The 18,026-nt window shown below is 36.3% G+C and overlaps 1 protein-coding gene across 1 annotated transcript in view; it reads left to right on the top strand.

Moving 5' to 3' along the window:
* ADGRG6 (adhesion G protein-coupled receptor G6) overlaps positions 1-18,026 on the top strand; it is a 112,754-nt gene that overhangs the window by 82,035 nt on the left and 12,693 nt on the right. The window contains exons 13-21 of the mRNA XM_082305888.1: positions 729-936; positions 1,424-1,589; positions 4,825-4,965; positions 8,249-8,365; positions 9,393-9,438; positions 11,242-11,348; positions 14,118-14,245; positions 15,611-15,879; positions 17,463-17,577. Of these exons, the coding sequence (XP_082162014.1) occupies positions 729-936; positions 1,424-1,589; positions 4,825-4,965; positions 8,249-8,365; positions 9,393-9,438; positions 11,242-11,348; positions 14,118-14,245; positions 15,611-15,879; positions 17,463-17,577 (1,297 nt within the window). The remainder of the gene's footprint in view (positions 1-728; positions 937-1,423; positions 1,590-4,824; positions 4,966-8,248; positions 8,366-9,392; positions 9,439-11,241; positions 11,349-14,117; positions 14,246-15,610; positions 15,880-17,462; positions 17,578-18,026) is intronic.

The raw sequence follows: 18,026 nt of genomic DNA, 5'->3' as shown, positions 1-18,026 counted from the left end.
CTTTTAAAATCTTATTTGTGAATTCCAATAAATCTCAAATATTTTTATACTGTAAAATGTTAGTGTTTACATTAGTTTTCTATCCAGGTGGCATCAAACTTAGAGTTTAACATGTGATTTACAGTAATGTTTTGCCATTCGACACACTGTCAAACTTTCCTTACCAGGAAGATTCTTTTCATGAAATTTGCTTGTGTGTTGTGCTTGCCAACCCTCTGAGTAAGAGTACAATCCTCTGAAGGAACTGAAACATTTACAGTGGGGTCAGACTTTCTCCCCAAAGCTTAAAAGAGTGAATATTTTGTCAGTAATAGTGACTTTGGATGCATTTGTTTCATTTCAAGAGTCAAACTGTTTTTCCCAGTGAGAAGGAAAAGGATAGCATAAGGAAAAAAAAAAAAAAAAAGAGAGAAAATATGCTTTTTATTTCTTACTTCCCCTTTTTGCTTTTAATCAGTGCTTTCAATAATAGTTCTGATTTACGAACTCAAATCAAGGAAAAGAAAGACACAGCCAGTGAGGACAGTATATAATAATCAGCAGGTTCTATATACTTTTTCATAAAATTATACATTTGATGATAGAATTATAAAATCCTATGTTCATTACAAGTACCACAGAACATGCTCTAGCTTTCAACAATGAGGATAAAAATGTGTATTTCTGAATTACTCCAGGACTAATATGCATTATTTTCTTTTTACTTCATTTTACATGTACACCTACAGAAAATGCAGCTGATATAGCCAATCAGCTTCTGAATCTCACTGGTGAAGGGCAGCAGCTAACCTCAGACAAAGTAAATGATGTTGTGCAGAAGCTCAAAAAAATTGTGAATGATGAAGAAATTGATGAATCTCTGGGTTCTACCGTGGTGACAATTTTTTCCAATATTCTAACCAGTTCAGACAGTGTATTGGCAGCATCATCTTCAGAGTAAGTATTTCTGCATTTGAGACAAGCTTTTGAGAGCAACCTGCAAGGTTGGAAGGCTTCATCCTTCCATATATAGACAAACAACTGCAGTACAAAAATCAAACTTTTCTGATTTCCATCAAAAATAATTTTCCAAATCAGATATACAAATACTTCTTCTTGTACTAAAATTAATGTGCATGACAAAGATAAAGTATTTGGATGGAAAAGAAATCTCCTGATACATGACACAGCATAGATCTAAGTATTGTTGGAAAATTATTTCAGGACTAGTGATATGTAGTCAGATAGTTTCTATCAATCAAAAGCTTTTGTTTTCAACAGAGATGCATAAATTTACAGCCTGACAGTCTCCTTGTGAATACACAGATGGGTGATAGAAACATAGTCAATAATAAGAGGATCATCTTAAACAGGGAGACCATGCAGAGCATAGTATTTTTTTTTCAGTATTCAGTTTTTAGAATAATTTTATTTCCGTTTTTAGAGCTCTAAAAACTATTGATGCCTTGGCTTTAAAGATCCAGTTCACTGGTCCATCCATGAGTATTTCAACACGAAACCTCGCACTTGGAGTGTCTTCTATAAACTCAACTTCATTCAAAGGTGGTTCTTTCAGTGTCAGTCCACAGAATAATGCATCTGATTTCCAGGTACGGAACTAACAGTTGTATTTGAATGTGAAATGTGCCTGTTGTTCCAAGTGTTTACCGCAGTTCCTATAAAACCACTTACAACTCCCAGTTCTGCCCCTACTTTCTATTTCCTTTTTCCTGCAATCGTCCAAACAGATTAATGTAGTATTTCCTTGAGTGACAGGAAACCCAGATAAACTCACATGTTCCATATGGATGAAAAGTAATTTGCTTACAAATCCATGGACAGACTTTATCCTTCTTAGTTTTTTTTTTACTGATGAAAAGGGAAAATAATCTTTAACAGTCTGCTGTATTACCCATTGTACACTAGCTAACAACTCCATTGATGCATTTCAGCTTTAGAATAAGACACCTATTTCTGCAGATACAACAGGTCTTCAACCTTCCAGTATAGTTTAAACACCTACTGCTAACAGAGACCTAAAGCTGATCCGGTTGTCCACATGTAGGTTGATAGGCTTGTGCCATTTGGGATGTCCGAGCCGGTTCAAGACATTCATGCGGAGCTTGTCCAGCCTAGACATGAAAAATAAAAGAAACACAGATCACTCAAAATGCAGAATGGTCTCCAGTGCTACAGTATCTAGACAGGCTGCTATAGTTAAGATATTTGTCATCACCTCAAAAATATTTTTTCTTCTTTTTTCACAAATAGAAAAGCTCAGACATCTAAAGGCTGTGAAATAGCATTTGAGATGCACATGAGCACCTATTGTGATATTGCAAACGATTATGTTGAAATCAGTAGCAATGAAGTGCCTAGACTTTTTAAATTTTACTATGTGCCTCTCTGCATCTTATGGCACCTTAATGCTTTTAAAAATGTAGTGCAATATATTTTTTTCACACTTATATAAGAAGTCTATGACAGAGGTAATGTAATCTCAGTTTCCTAGGAGTCTAACCATTCAAATACAGTGAGCCTTACTTGGAGAAACACACAGAAAAGGTTAAACAGAAAAGTAGAAAAACCTACTGTTGTTTAGGCCAGAGGAACCAAATCTGAATCTAAACAAACATGGCATTATGAAAACAGTTGAAGACTAATCACTAGAGCATAAGCATCTTATGGAACCGCACTAATTCCCGCTGCAAATTGACAAGACAACAATCATAATAAATGTCTGATCATTTTATAAAGTATTATACAGTGTAAAAATCAAAAACATTAATGAAGACAGTGCTATAAAAAGTAGTAGTAATATAATAGGCTGCAGGCTTTTTACATGCTGTGCGTATAGACTTTGGATCAAAACTCAAATGCTAGATTAAATAGATACAAATGGATTTCATGTAATTGAGTTTTCTCATATTTCTATTCATAGACATTTTGGCTAAAATTTCTTTGAATCAATTTTATTAGAAATTTTTTATGATTGTGAATCTACTTTTGTTTAGCTCTCTTATTAATGAAGCTCAATAGCTGATTGTTCTTTAATTGTTGTCAAAGGAACATTTCTCCTCCAGATTTCATCCTGTATTTATGGAAAGAGGAAAGGAAAAATTCTGAAGTCAGGTTTGGGATGTTCGCATGTATAATAAGAATTACCATCTGTGGCTTGAGGACATCCAGGAATTTTCTTGCCCTGGAATCATTTATTACAGCACTGTCTAAATAATCATAAAATCCAAACTCCGTCAAATTATTTATAATGTTCCTATTGGAACATGACTTTGTTCTCAGACTTTTACATTTCCAACAGCTGATTGAGAATTCTTAGCATCCTTCCTACCAGAAAAGTCTGCAGCAGCTGTGGTCACCGTTTATATTTTCCATGCCTATCAGGAAAGATACTTGCTGTCCCTGCTGGAGAGAGATTCCCTTGTGAAAGCCCAGGTTTTTCACCACTGATGTGATGATCTCTCTCAGGCTCATCAGGGAGCATTAAACTTTTCGAGCTGTATGCCAGAATGTTTCCAGATTTTATTTCATATTTTTTTTTTAAAGTAGATATCAAGCAGATGTATCCATGGCAATTGGAAAGATTCTATTTCAGTCCCCTGTGTCTTTATGTTTCTTGCCAAACTTTTGACTAAGTTAGCGTTTGGTGATTCATATTATTAAATTGTTCCTGTAATACATCCATACTTCTTTATAGAAGCCTCTTCCACTCTATTTGCAGACAATACCTAATGGGACATCTTTATCACACACACACTTTCTGTTTAATGTGGCAGAATTATCCTTTGAAAATATTTTATTCAACTGCATTTAGCCCTGTCAGCAGATATCTATGAACCACATCTTACTAATTTCCAAGGGTGCCTGTTAGTCACAGTAAATCAGTGAAAATTTAGAAGTTAAATAAATCTATCAGTAGCCTATGGCTTTTGACTTTCTATTAGCTAATGGTGCTTTTAGGATCATACAACTGATCATGAGAGGCATAAATACATGACCAAGTTGCCTCTGGAGAAGTCAGGAGTGTGAGTTTCCTTATCTCACAGTAAAATTCTTGAACGCTTTTACTATAGAGCCACCGTGAGATGGCTTGCTCCCCTTCCTTTGATGGGTAGGGTGGCACACCTTGAGTATGCCATGGTGGGAGAGTGTGCAGTCATAGAATTGCTGCCTGGTAGCTAATAAAATGCAAGTTTGCATCCTCGATTATTTCCTGCTTGCTTGTTACATCCCTGTGCCATAGAGGGCTTTCAGCTGTCTGACACATTGCCAGTATAGATTAAGCTGTCTTTTTTGTGCTACATAGTACGATAAATATAGAGGTGACACTAATCATTATTTTTAAATCTCCCTTCTGCAACAGAGAGGCTAGAAAAGCTCATAAGAGAATTAATTCAGATGTGCAGATCAAGCCAAATAATACAACTCAAGAAAGAAGGATTCAGAGCATATTTTTCAGTTCTCAACATTGTTTTGTATGAGGAAAAGTATCTTGAGGGTTACTGAAAATTATTATGACTGCCATTATTGTCATCCCGTTATTTCCAAATCATCGTTATAGCAGTGGACGAGTTTGCTTGCTTGTTTGTTTGTTTTGTCTAATACTTTCCTGTAGCAGAAGGCTGATCTCATGCTGGAAGGGTGGGAAAACCTCCTAAGCCTTTTTTTATTTATTTATTGCATCAACTCTTACATAGGTACAGGTCATATTAGTGTTGATTGGTTCTAATCCCACGTTTAGATATCTTTCTGTAAGGGTGTGAACCCAGTTGTGGACAACGGATGGTTTGGGTTTTGTTTGAACATGTTCTTCTGTTTATTTAACAGATAGATTTTGACAAGGATCAGACAAATGCCTTCGCTTCTGTTGTTCTGCCACCAAGTTTACTGAAGAATTTAAGTCAAGATGAGTTTGAAGTTATATCCAGGGCTCAATTTACTTTCTTCAATAAAAATGGCCTTTTTCAGGTAAACTTTAATGTGTGTTAAGTCATTTCAGTTAGGGTGAGTCAAAGGCAGCTGCTAAAAGTTTCCTGTAGTGTAATCATTTCACAGCATCTTAGGAGTTATAGGAATGAGAAGGTGATAGCAGATGTAGGCACTAGAGACAGTGTCGTGTTCAGAGTGACAAAATAGCTGAAGTGCCCAAGTTGAATTAAAGTCAGTGATTTGGCTGCAAATGCCTGTCACATGTGAGAGAAACTTTTTCTCAGGGCAATCTATGGAAAACTGAACCCCAGCTGCTTATAATCAGCATAAAGTAGCAAGGCCTCTTAAAGGGTATAACTTCTGTTAAAATACATTAATATAGGTCCTTGATGTTCAGTGGAGCCAGGTTCTTTTCTATCAGAAGGGAATTTGGCCTATAACACTGCCAAGTATTCTTTCTTTCTCATTTCCTTAAAAGAGTTGGTTGGCACTCATATCCAGCTGACTGCTTATATTCAGTTGGAAACTCTGGGCTGATGGTCATCAGCCAGAGAACGTTTGTTTCTATATATACTGTTCTTTTCATATATGTGTTCTCATAAACACACCGTATTTTAATATGGAATAAGGATAACAATACTTGTACCTGAAAACTCAAGGGACTCAGGTAGATTTGATTTTTTTTCTCCTTTGGGTCCCATCACGTGGTAATTATAAATAGTTCCTGCATGGTAGATGCTAAAAAAATTAGGAAGAGTTCGCAGCTTGGAAAAAACAACCAAAACCATACCTATTTTGAAAAAAAAATGAGTTAATTAAGAAGGAAACATTTTTTCATAGTGAACTATAGACTGAGCCTCAGAAGACTTGAGTTTGTTTTCTCATTAGCATTTCAGGTGACCTTTGGCTCTTGTGCATCCGCAGAACTCTGTAGTATTGTATTGTCCCTATATTATCGTTTTTATTGGCAGTGTATCCAGATTCTTCAGATAATCTAGGCAAGAAAATACCCATGACCCTCAGTTGCCTTCTGAAATACACCCCGAAGTATCTTTAACTATTTAAAATAGTGTTCATTTTAAGCCCGCTTTTGAGAAAAACAGGATGGATATATTTAATAAAGAAACCAGAAGAATACAGATGTAGGCTTGTCATAATGGCATAAAACCATATAAAGTTAGAACGTGTCCTTTAATGGTGCTAGAATGTGTTTCTAAGGGATACTTAATATGTCATTGAAAAGCAAAAAATAGGAGAATTTGCATCTAAATTTGCAGCTAAAATTCCTTCCATTTTTTGTGTGTTTTTCAAACTATCCATGGGTGACATGTTTAACACAATTAAATAAAAATGGGTAAAACTCACATTTTAGTAAATCTAAAAATAAAGTAAGTCTTAAAAAAATAAATAAATAAGGCCTAAGAATAAAGCCTAAAAATAAATTGATCCACATGCCATCTCAAACCCAGTAATTTTATCCATTATTATAAAAGTATTTCATAAATATATTTATGCCAATTGCAGTTAAAAAAATCCCAATGCTTTTAGCTGTATTTCATATAAGCATTCAATGTAACAGTGAAACATCATAATTTACAGCACAGGAGTTTGTTTTTTTTTTTTTATTGTAACTGAGAGAATCCTAGTAAGTTTTATCTTGTCATTCATTAAAAATCTGATGGTTACATTATTTAGAAGACTATATGAAAAATTGATGTAAGCTATTCAGGGTGGTATTCATTTCAGCAAAGGTAGGTGTGTTCAATGTACATACCTATGCCTGAACTGTTGTCTATAAGTTGCCTTTAAAGCCAGTCGATGGAGAAGAATGGACACTGTTGAGGTGTGACACATCTCATCCTAGTGCAGGAGTAGGCATCAGTTCCCCAGACAAAGGAGCGTAAGAAAAGTTCCCAGACAAAGAAAAGTAAGAAAATATTAAATTGCCTTCCCTAAAGAGGGAAAGAAAAAGTAAAGAAAAGTTCCTCAGACAAAGGAAAAGTAAGAAAATATTAAATTGCCTTCCCTAAAGAGACCATCTGATATTTATTTCTAGTTTTTGTTATCTGCTAGAGGCAGAATCTGCTGAAACCCATAGAAATCTGTCCAAAGGCTTTCATAGACTTTGTCAGATGTTGAAATTTAGGTGGTAGCCAAGATGTTTTTTCTTGTTTGAATGCTCAAGAACTGTCTAGAAAACTGCAGTGTGATTCCTCTGCAATCTTTAAGTTTTTAGGAAATTATGTCACAAAGTTCCAGTATAATCTGAAATACTGTGTTTGAAAACTCTTGGATATGGTTCTTAAGGAATGAAATATTCTTCTCAGGATAATGTGCACTTAAGCTATTCTGTCTCTCATGAGTGGTGGGATCTCATTAGCCCAGTGCTGAGCTAATATCTGACATCTTGTTAGGCTAACAAAACCCCTAGACTGAAGGAATCAGGGGGGGTTCAGGAGTTTGGCAGCCTAGATTTTTGGAGGGAAAGTGAGTGGCAATAGAATTCATTTGACCTAAGATCTGCCGCAGGCAGTGACCCAAGCTTCCCAGCTTCCCATAAGGCCAACCAGGCATGTAACTATGCAGGTTTCAATGGAAGCTCATCAAAAGAAAATAGTATTCCCAAAGCACTTCCATTTTAATAAATCATCAGTTTCCAAGGAAAACTTCTCTTTTGGAAAATTCTCAACCTGGTACTTCTGACTACACGTTAGAAATGGCATTGCTCAATGATAATGTCAGTCTTCTATTTAAATTCCCATCTTTGGCATTGCTCAGTGATAACTTTGCAGAAAATATTATCTCCTACAGTATGTAACATTGCTTTGAATTTGTTTACTACTTCTTAGTCATTCGTTGTAAGATGGAGGATGATTTAACAACTATATACAGAAAACAGGTTATTCTGCAAAAACTTTGCATCTGCTAAAAAGGAGAGCATCGACAATAAGATAAGAAAGCTAGTTCATTCTTGTTTAGGGAAATGAGCTAATGATATCATGGGTTGTTATCTGCTACATTGTTTGAGTTATAATTTTGTTGGCATCAGACATAATGATTAAAAGGGGAATTTATGCCTTCTAACCTCTCTCTATAATTGGGCCTATATATGTTTAGGACTATAGGGAAAACAGGGAAACTTCCATGAGGCAAACATATAATTTGATTTTATAAACATAATGTTCTTATAACGTGTGATCAAAAGTGTAGAAATGCTGACAACTCATTTATTCTGGCACACTGCAAAAATGAAACTGTGTACCCTGGCTTTTATGTTATGTGCTGTGTAAGCATTTGTTATATTTTTCTGAATCTTTCAAAGGATGCAGAAAATCCTGCCAATTTGACCAGTTTTGTGGTGGCATGCAGTATTGGAAACATAACCATTCAGGACCTTCAGGATTACGTGAAGGTTACAATTAAGCATACCAAAATTCAGGTAAGACAAGACTGATTATTCAGAGGAACAGGAATGCAGATTATATATAGTAAAGGCTGAACATATAGCCTGATTGATTTGGATAGATTCTGAGTAAGAACATAAACTCAAATGGAAATAAAAACTCTAGAACAAAAGCAAGTAAGCAAAAAGTAAAACCAAATAACCTCTCCCATCCTCACACATTCCTACTCCATTCATGACCTAACATTTATCTGAAAGACTACTGATTCTGCCACTCAGAGGCAATTTCTGTGCCAATAACAGTAGGCAAAACCTCTGTTCATGACCATGTTCGTGACCAGTGACCAGGGACACGATTTATTACACTGGAACTTTAGAATGTCTTCAATTCTTTGATCAAACATGAATTGCTTTGTTAATAGTTTCCCAAGTTATTTTGTTATGTGTTTTTCAGCAAAGGAAGAATGGACAGAACCACATTGTTAAAAGATGACTGCAATTCATTTAGGGAAATACAGACCAAATGCGCATACTGTTTCAGTTAAAAAACATGTGAGCTTGACTGTTCTCAGACATGTCAGTAGCTACTCTAAAAGAGGCAATAGCACTAGAGAAGTTAAGATAGATGTTAAAATGCGATACCTAAGTAATTTGTTTATGTAATGAGAACCTGGTTCATAATTTTCACAATTCAATTAACTTTACCTTACATTTCATTATAATGATTATTTTAAAGTCACACAAAACAACCTCCACTGTAGGCTCTGTAAAGACATCATACTCATGGATAACTTTAGTGAGACAACAAAATTGCATTATTCTGAGGATGTGGAAAAGGAACAGTGCAGAGGAGCAGTGCTCTAGATTTTATAATCTGGGCAGATCTGTCTGTCTACTAGAGTAAGTACTAATTTGACACTAGACAAAATTTCAACAATCCAAATATTAATTCTTCTGCTTATTAAGTGAAAAGATATGTAATAAAACATCTGTTGTAAAGGTATATGCTGATGAGATTTATGTCTGAAGAGATATCAAAGATCTACTTTTATTGTGTTCTTAGGAAGATCCTAAGCCTACCTGTGTCTTCTGGGATATGAATAAAAATGGTAAGTTTAAAAATACTGTAATTTCTTTTATGAGGGGAATAAAGGTGTCTAAGTTTTAAAATTGGTCACAGTCTTGGGTCTTTTTGCTTATCAATCAGTCCTTGCAGAATTAGGTGAAATCTTAGACTGTATCCTTTCTAGTTAGTGAGGTCACTTGTAACAGCAGATGTTAAATATTCTTACTAAAAGTTTTGCATGTAAATTTGGTTAACATTTTAAATTTGTAAATAGTTTCTCTACTTTTCTGTGTCTGATAGCAGTTTTTCACTGATTTGTCTGCATGTGCAAATTAAATAGTAATTCTAATCAGACACATGAATGTTTCTTAGCCATACTTTTAACTGGCCATTATAAAAATGTTGGATTATTTAATTGTGAGATTGTGCCTGTTACAAATCTTACACTGTTTTTTCTTCCATGGAAGGTTAGGAACTATATTTTACAAACTTAATTTAGACAGAGACTCAACATGTACCTTGTAAAAAGATGACAGTTTGCACGTTGAGGTCGCATATAGAGACACACATTAACAAAGCATCATTTTAGCTCATTCTTCATTGCTACTGCCTAACCCATGTGTGATGTTAAACTCAAGCTCTTCACCCTTTGCACAGACAAATCCATTCTCTGGGATGACTTTCCAGATCCTTCTGTTTTAGAGATCACTACTGAGACGTTACTTCTCTTTACCATGGAAACAGAGATATAGAGCAAAGAAATAACTGTCCTTAGGAGTAGGATTTGAGGTGGAGCAGTTTAGTACAGAGAGTCTTGCAAGAAATAAAATTCATCATCCAAAGTTGTAGCTGAAAGCAGGAAGTTCGACAGAAGAACTAAGAATGCAGAAGGACAAAAAAGAGAAAAAAAAAAAAAAGAGAACCTAGTTAGGAAGCTAAACTTAAGAAGCACATCAAAGCAGAAGCACACAGGGAGGAAACTATTCTCAGTAGCTGCTCAAGTAAGGGAGAGTTTTAAGTGGGTTTGGAACATCTTCACAGTCTTTTGAGAGATTCTGTCTTGAATTTGAGGTAAAGTTCTAGGGCCAGTCAGATAATTTGCTGGGTTTTGCCTGGAGTTGTGCAAAAATGTCTTTAAGAGTTCAGAGAATATGAACTATTTCACAAATTTAGTCCATATTTTAGCAGGATAAAATGAAAGGAGAAGTAATCAGAAATACAAATTTTACTTTTTAACATTTATTTTTTTAAATAAAATCTTTCTACTTATTTTTTGGAATGGCCTTTTCAGGTGGGGCGGGTAGGGGATAGTTTACTTCATGTTTTTCCTTCAGGCCACAAAGGATAATTGGGATTATCTACCCTGACCTTCTGCATTACATGCTGCAGAGAGGAAGGGTGGGACCTTCTGCTCCTGGGCCATAAATGCTTTCATGTGCCTGGGGATATATGAGTAGGAGGGAGGCAGGTGCAGACATCACATCAGTGTGGTAAAAGGGAGTTCTAAAACAGTCTTATTGTTGGGTAAAACTTAGGTGTGTCTTAATGGGTGATCCACATAGTAGGTCTTATTCATCTCTCATTAACCAAAAAGCTCCCTACCTTTATTATAGATCTCCATCTATTGCTTCTGCTCAGTAGTCCATTACTGGGACACTCATCTGGTGTGATTCTCTGCAGAAACTAGGAAATCTGACACTTGCTTCTTTCCTGATTGTTTTTAGTGTTCACTCATTCAATTTGAGAAAGCACTTCTGCATTTGCACAAGGTGAAGTGAGAAATGTTAAAAGAGAGGGTGGCATGAGTTTGTTGGAAAGTATGGTTTCTCCTGTTTCATTTCGACAGGTGGCAATGGTGGCTGGAACCCTGCGGGCTGCCAAGTGGATGCAGAGTCCAATGAAAATGAGACAGTTTGCTTGTGCAACCACCTCACGCACTTCGGGGTCCTAATGGTAGGCAAATTCGCTGTTCACCAAGTTGTCTTTCCTAGGAACTGCAATGCAGTCTTGGGTCAAGACAAGTCTCATTTTTGTTGCTTGGGTTATTCCTTTTGCGCATGATTTTTAATAATAATACATCATTTTCCCCCTTATTGTCATAAAGTTATCTTTTCATAACAAAATAGCTAGTGATAAGGATTCAGGAATGAGGTAATGAATAAAGTTATATTGTTATGATTATGTTCTTTACAAGTGGCTAAATATTATAAAATAAAAAGTAAAATGTGCCCATAAGAGTATGCTATATTTTGAAAATACTGTGCCACAAAAGACCTGGGGTTGAGACCTCTGAGCGACACTGAAATACAAATAGCATATTATAACATCCAGCTTCAAAGCTGGGACATGGCTGGGTAAAAAAGAAAGTCAGGGACTGTAAAACCAAGGCCCACTACTAACACTTCCACTAGCGAAACAGGAAAAAAAATGATCTTAATGAGTCCTAAGGTGCAGGGGGTCCCTGTCATTTCCTTTAACAATATAATCTGACAAAAATGACCTGCAGCTGAGACAGGAGGGTGTAACAAGAGGGAAGTGAAAGAGAAACAAGTCTACGTAGATTTGAAATTTCAAGATCAGGAAAATGGGAAGTTGTTTGCAGGAAAAAAAAGTAGGAGAAAAAGTTGAGGTGCTGTTTTCAGAACAAAAAAAGAGAGACTCATATAGTCAGGGAAAGAAAAGTGTCCTACAGTAAGTAAAACTGCTAATGGGGATGAAAAGTCAAGGGAGCACAATAATTCCCTTTCATCCTGAGATTCAAGGGACTAAATTGACCCTTGCAAATGTACGTTGCAAATCTGACAAGATTTATATTTGTCTAATGTCAAAAAGTATAAAACAATACCTTCTTTCATGAAATGTGTAAACTCATATTTGCTATTTTCTTATAAATGGCTTTAATCAGCTTTGAGGATGCGTTGCAGTTCAGGCCTTCTCTTGGAAAAAGTCTGCCCACTGAGGGCTGGGATGAAATGTGTAACTCATATTCTATCAGAGCCTTAAGCAAAGTGTCCAGTCTAGGTGGCTGAGATAGGTAGAGCATAGCCTGTCGGGGAGATGAAAGACGGAACCATGTAGAGCACTTCAGCCCCAGTAGCATAGTTCCTCTAGCATTCAGGTGCCTCCAGCAATTTGCATATGTGAAGTGTTTTCAAGAGGAAAAAAATCCCAACATGAAAAAGATGGAATACTGCTATCTTTTCTTAATATTTGGTGATTTTTTTATGCTCAGTAATGGGCTGAAATGTTTCTTTCCATCTGAAATTAACATTCTTTGGCCTCTAAAACATACCTGAAGAAAAGATGTTTGCTCCTGATCGCAGCAATGCTGTGGAAGTATTTGCTTTTGATTTAACTTGTTGCAGTGACATGTAGGACTTAACTGCACAAGGGAACCGCATGCACTGACTTTTTCAGCTTTGGCCTTTCAGAGCCTTCTTAATAGAGCTGCTCTCTTCACGTCATGCTCAGATGCAGATATGAAAAAGCCACAAGCTTTTTGTCTTTTTGCAAGCTAAATTGTGGTCTTGTTTCACTTTTCATCCTCGAAGGGAGAAAAAAAGAGCTTTCTTTAGGATATATTCAATGAGTCCCTTCTCTTCCTTGAACTCTTTTGTGGCAGTAGGAAATAAGGCAGAAGTTCTTTCAAGTTGGGCTGTGTTCCAATAGATTTTTATACAGTTTTACCCTTTTAATTGCTTTTCCATTTGAATAATCTTTTTTTTACTTTAATTTAGCTATTAAATTATTTTCAAATAACACTCTCCCTATGTATATAAACTGTCATATTAGATTGGGACAGGGTGTAAAAAACTGCATACAGCTACCTTTTCCTATGAAGAACAGCAAGTTTTGTAGCATTTTGTTGGTTTCTTTTTGCTAGCTAGTTTTGCTAGGGACAACAGTTATACTGACTGTAGAATGGACACCGTTATATGTTAGTATTTGCACACATTTACTCCACAGTGATATAGATCCAAACATTCTCATTTTTTCTTGTCCTTAAAAAAGGAAATAACACTGGCATTTATTCTCAGACGGTACTATGTGGCAATTACAGTTGGACCGAAAACTGGAAAAAAAATCCTCAGAATGTTCCTGCTTCATTTCCAGTTTTTTTTTTTGAAATGTTGTCTTTGTCACTATTTTTCTGTCTAATTCTATTTATAACTGTAGTTTGCATGTCAAAACAGACCATAAAACCAAAAAGCAATATCTTGCCCTTGGTTTCACCTGTAGATGATTAGCTACATTGACTCTTATGAATTTTTAATAACAAGAAGTGATGTCAGAAACTCCCCAGAATGGTGCACATTTCAGAATGTATACTTTTAAATTACATTTTCTTAAATCTTACATCTTCTTAAAGAGGATTGTCTATAAGCAACAGAACTAAAAAGTTTGAAAAGGGGAGATTTTTCCAGAGAAGGACATTTGAATTCCTGGTACTGAATTATAAGGATCAGTATCAGGCTCTGTCTATCTGCTGATCCCAGCAGTTATAGTACTTAAAGCACAAAGTTTTCAAGAGTTATGGGAAGGAAGTGAGAGGTGTAATGACTATAGACTAAGTATACTCAGTAAACGTGAACCCTAATGTGAGGGTTACAGTGGTATTGCCAAAGTGCTTTTGAGTTTTACTTGACTGATTACCAAGAAAGTGTTGTGCTCATGGAAAAGGTGTTTGCTATAACCGATGCCTCTTCCTCCTCTCTCATGTAGGACCTTCAGAGAACTGTTACACAAATAGACCCACGGAATACCAAGGTCCTCACTTTTATCACTTACATAGGCTGTGGGATATCTGCTATATTCTCAGCTGCAACTCTTCTGACATATATTGCATTTGAGTAAGTGAGTAAGTTCTGTGAAAAACATCAAAAAGAAAGTACCTGTATGCAATGAATAAAATAAATTAGTTATATGGTTGGTGTGGTTACTTGTCTAGGAAGGGAAATTGATGTTTAAAAAAAAAAAAAAACCAACCTGCAAAATCATGGTCATAGTGTTATAAGTGGAAATTTTTTTCAAGGGGACATAAGGTCAGACTCTTTCCTCGTGTTTCCAGTGTGTTGTGCTGCTTAGGCTGGGCAGCAAGGCTAACGTGTCTCAAAATTTTCTCTTTTGGGAGTACAGTATCCTCTAGATTCTGAACAGATATGTATTATTTTAGAATCCACAACCAGATCTTTTGTAAAACAAACAAACAAAAAAAAAAACTTGCCTGTGTGAGCATAACAAGTCCTAAGTATAAAAAGAGACATTTCCAACTAGAACAATTACATTCTGGAGCCCTTCAGAGAGAAGCGGGAAGAGAAATAAAATGAAGATAAATCGTGAAGAGTTAGAACAATTTCAACAGCAGTCCTACTGAAATGTCAAAGTGACTGAAGGGAATGCAAAAGTTTTGAAGTGATATAGTTCTGTGAACAGTGAAAAGAGAAAATGAAGTTATATCAACACAAAGGAACCATTCTGCCTGTAACAGGACAGGACACAGTAGCTGCTAAAGAAGGATAGTTTGCTGGGGGGGAGTGAGCAGGGGAAAGGGGGTTTTCAAGTTCGAAATATCTCTTAATGATTGCATTCCTCTTGCAGTACCTATGGTATAATGTTCTGGTCCAAGATGGCAGAAGTTGTTGGATTGCCCCTTGGTTCATACATTTCAATGTATGTCAGTTAAAAAAGAAAATTGACTTGATCTTCAGTCTTCCTAAGATCCTATTAAACACCCCCCCCCCCAAAAAAAACCAACCAAACAAAAAACAACAGAAAACAACAGCAGGCACTGAACAACATATTCCAAAAATTAAGCAAAGATTAACATATAAAATGATCAGAGATGAGCTTCTGTCCATCTGTGTTTTGAAAGTTTTCTTTTAATTTTCTTCAATTTTCACTTAAAGTACAAACCACATAGTATTATATTTAATTTGAAAGGTTTTTAATAATAAATCAGTTGCTAAAATATTGTGACAGTTAATTAGTTCGTTACGGGCCCGAAGAAGTGCTGGCTTTCCCCACCACATACAACAGAAGCCTTCAGTGATATCACACAGAAGTACACTTCACTATGCCTTATTGCCACAAAAGCTTATGGCTAAGTGGAGATCCCTATGCTTTTACTTACTTTGTAAACTGGTAAATCCAGCTGCTGTAAGCGACTTGGGTGATTGAAGCCAATTAATCATATGCACCTGTATTTCTCTTATTAGGAAGTTACGAAGAGATTATCCATCCAAAATCCTGATGAATCTGAGCACAGCCCTGCTCTTTCTTAATCTGATCTTCTTGCTTGATGGTTGGATTGCATCGTTTGACATAGATGGCCTCTGCATAGCTGTAGCTGCACTTTTGCACTTTTTTCTTCTGGCCACCTTTACATGGATGGGACTAGAAGCCGTTCATATGTACATTGCTCTAGTGAAAGTGTTCAACACCTATATACGGCGATACATACTGAAGTTTTGCATCATTGGCTGGGGTGAGTTCAGTAGATTCGGTCTTTACATAGCATGTATTTTGAAATGATGCTATATAAAAGCTCTCTATCACAAATGCAGAGCAGAATCAAAATCAGGGTGGTGTTTCCTTCCCCCTGCCCCATGGCAGTGCTGGCGTGCAGCCAGCCCTCTCTGTCGCCCAGTTCCCCTGTATAATTCTGTGCAAATACACCGTAACTGGTTCTCTCCACCCAGAGCAGCTCACAGCATGAGGAGGAGCAGAGAGACCAGATAATCTGATCTTACTTTCCAGAGAGGCCAGAATGGAGAGGGGAGATGTTAGTATCGTATCAGAGGTGGAGAACCGTGGCACACAATGAATTCAGAAACTCTTGCAGTTACTACAAAGCCTATGGGGATCTTTGCATTGACCTTCAAAAAGCTTTCAATCCAGCTTAAAGTTTCTTGCCAGCAAGTACAAAGCCTATGGCGGAATCAGAAACAGCCAAAGTTTCCTGAGCTTCAGCACAGTGTTTAAACCACAGAGAGATCCTGCCTGCCCTAAGCAGTGTACGCTGCAGGACTGAAATGGAAAATGTAATACTGAGAAATAACTGCGAGGCTCAGGCAGCAAGGCTTTTATTCTTCATTTTTTTCTATATCAGGAATCTGTGCCTTCTTCCTGAATGCGCATATTGTGTTTGAAATAATACAACACAATACAAAACCATTAACCTCGTGGCTAGAGCACTGACCTCAGTCCAGCTGATAATTGATGTCTTTCCATTGGCAACTAGCATCCTCTTTGGCAACCTCAGCAGATGACAAGGACTGAGTGGTCGGAAGAGCAAATTAACCTCTTCCCCTTTGAGTCTGTTTTGTCATAGCAAGGATAAGACATGTAAATAAGGCATGTCAGGAAACGTACATTTCTTTTGTGTGAGCTGTACCTCTCTGCACAGAGTTCTCTTCCATGTAGTTGTCTGTTATTTTCCAAAAATATTCACTTTAACTCATTATTAAAAATATATAGTTTACTTCATTTTTGAGGGCACATTTAAGTAAAGGATATATAATGCTGTAGAAAAAAAAGAAGACATTAACAGTTGAGAGAAGCAGTGGAGAAATTACAGGCTCAAGTTCAAGTTCCCCAGTCCCCCAGCCTAATCAAGTGACATTAGCATCTCTGAAAAAAAAATCCCTCAAAAAAAAAAAAAATCCCAGTATCATCCCTCCATTAGATCTCATTTTTGTAATAGTGTGTTAAGCTTCTTCTCACTTTATTATGAGAGCCTGTGTGCAATTGCAAATTTAACTTCGAGTAATTAAGGGAGATTATTCTACTTTAGTTTTCATATCAAATACTAAAATAACATTTTCTACCTTGCAGAGCATTATGAGGCTTATTCATTAATGCCCATTAAGTACTTGGAAAGTTTTATACATTTGTACTGTTTGAAAAACTGTTTCCTTCTACTTCTCTGTGCAGTTTTCTGACATAGAACTACCTCAGGATACTTTGTACTAAAGCAACAAGATGGACACATCAATAATTCAGCTTTGCTTGGTGATTTTGAAGGTTTAGGAGATTTGAAAGCAAACTACAAGTTTTCTTGTGTTACAGGTTTGCCAGCTTTGGTGATAGCAATTGTTTTAGCAAGTGCTAATACAAATGCAAGTCATGTTTATGGCAAAGAGCTATATGGCAAAGACGCTAATGGGCAAGGAGGAGATGACTTGTGAGTATTTCTTTTAATCTCTTACAATTTAGCATTTACAGTCTGTGAAAAAAAATTAGCATTGGTCAGACTGCTTTGGAAAAGTCAGAGGTACATTAAGCAAGCAAAGTGGGCAAAAATCATCTTCTAAATTATTTCAATCTGAAGTGTGAAGTAGGCTATAAGAAAAATTGGAGGGAAATCTGCATTACCCAATGCCAGGTAGAAACACTCCTCTGGCAAAAGAATTATTCATAAGTTTTGTCAGGAAAATAAAGTGAGAATAGCTGTTTTGATTTATCTTCAGCAAAAGCTATATCTTCTAGGTAAGAGCAAAGAAAGAAATAATATAAAAATAGTCTCCTTTGTAAATAAATCAGCTTTTTGTCAATGCAGTTCATTAGCTTCCTATGTTCTTCTCTTGATGTCCAGATAATAATCTCCAAATGCCAAAATTTTTATGTGACTGT

Source organism: Platalea leucorodia (assembly GCF_965183815.1).
Source record: "Platalea leucorodia genome assembly, chromosome: 3".
In the NCBI taxonomy this organism is placed as follows: Eukaryota; Metazoa; Chordata; class Aves; order Pelecaniformes; family Threskiornithidae; genus Platalea; species Platalea leucorodia.
The sequence above is the reverse complement of the archived record's forward strand: the minus strand, read 5'-3'. Positions and strand labels throughout refer to the sequence as shown.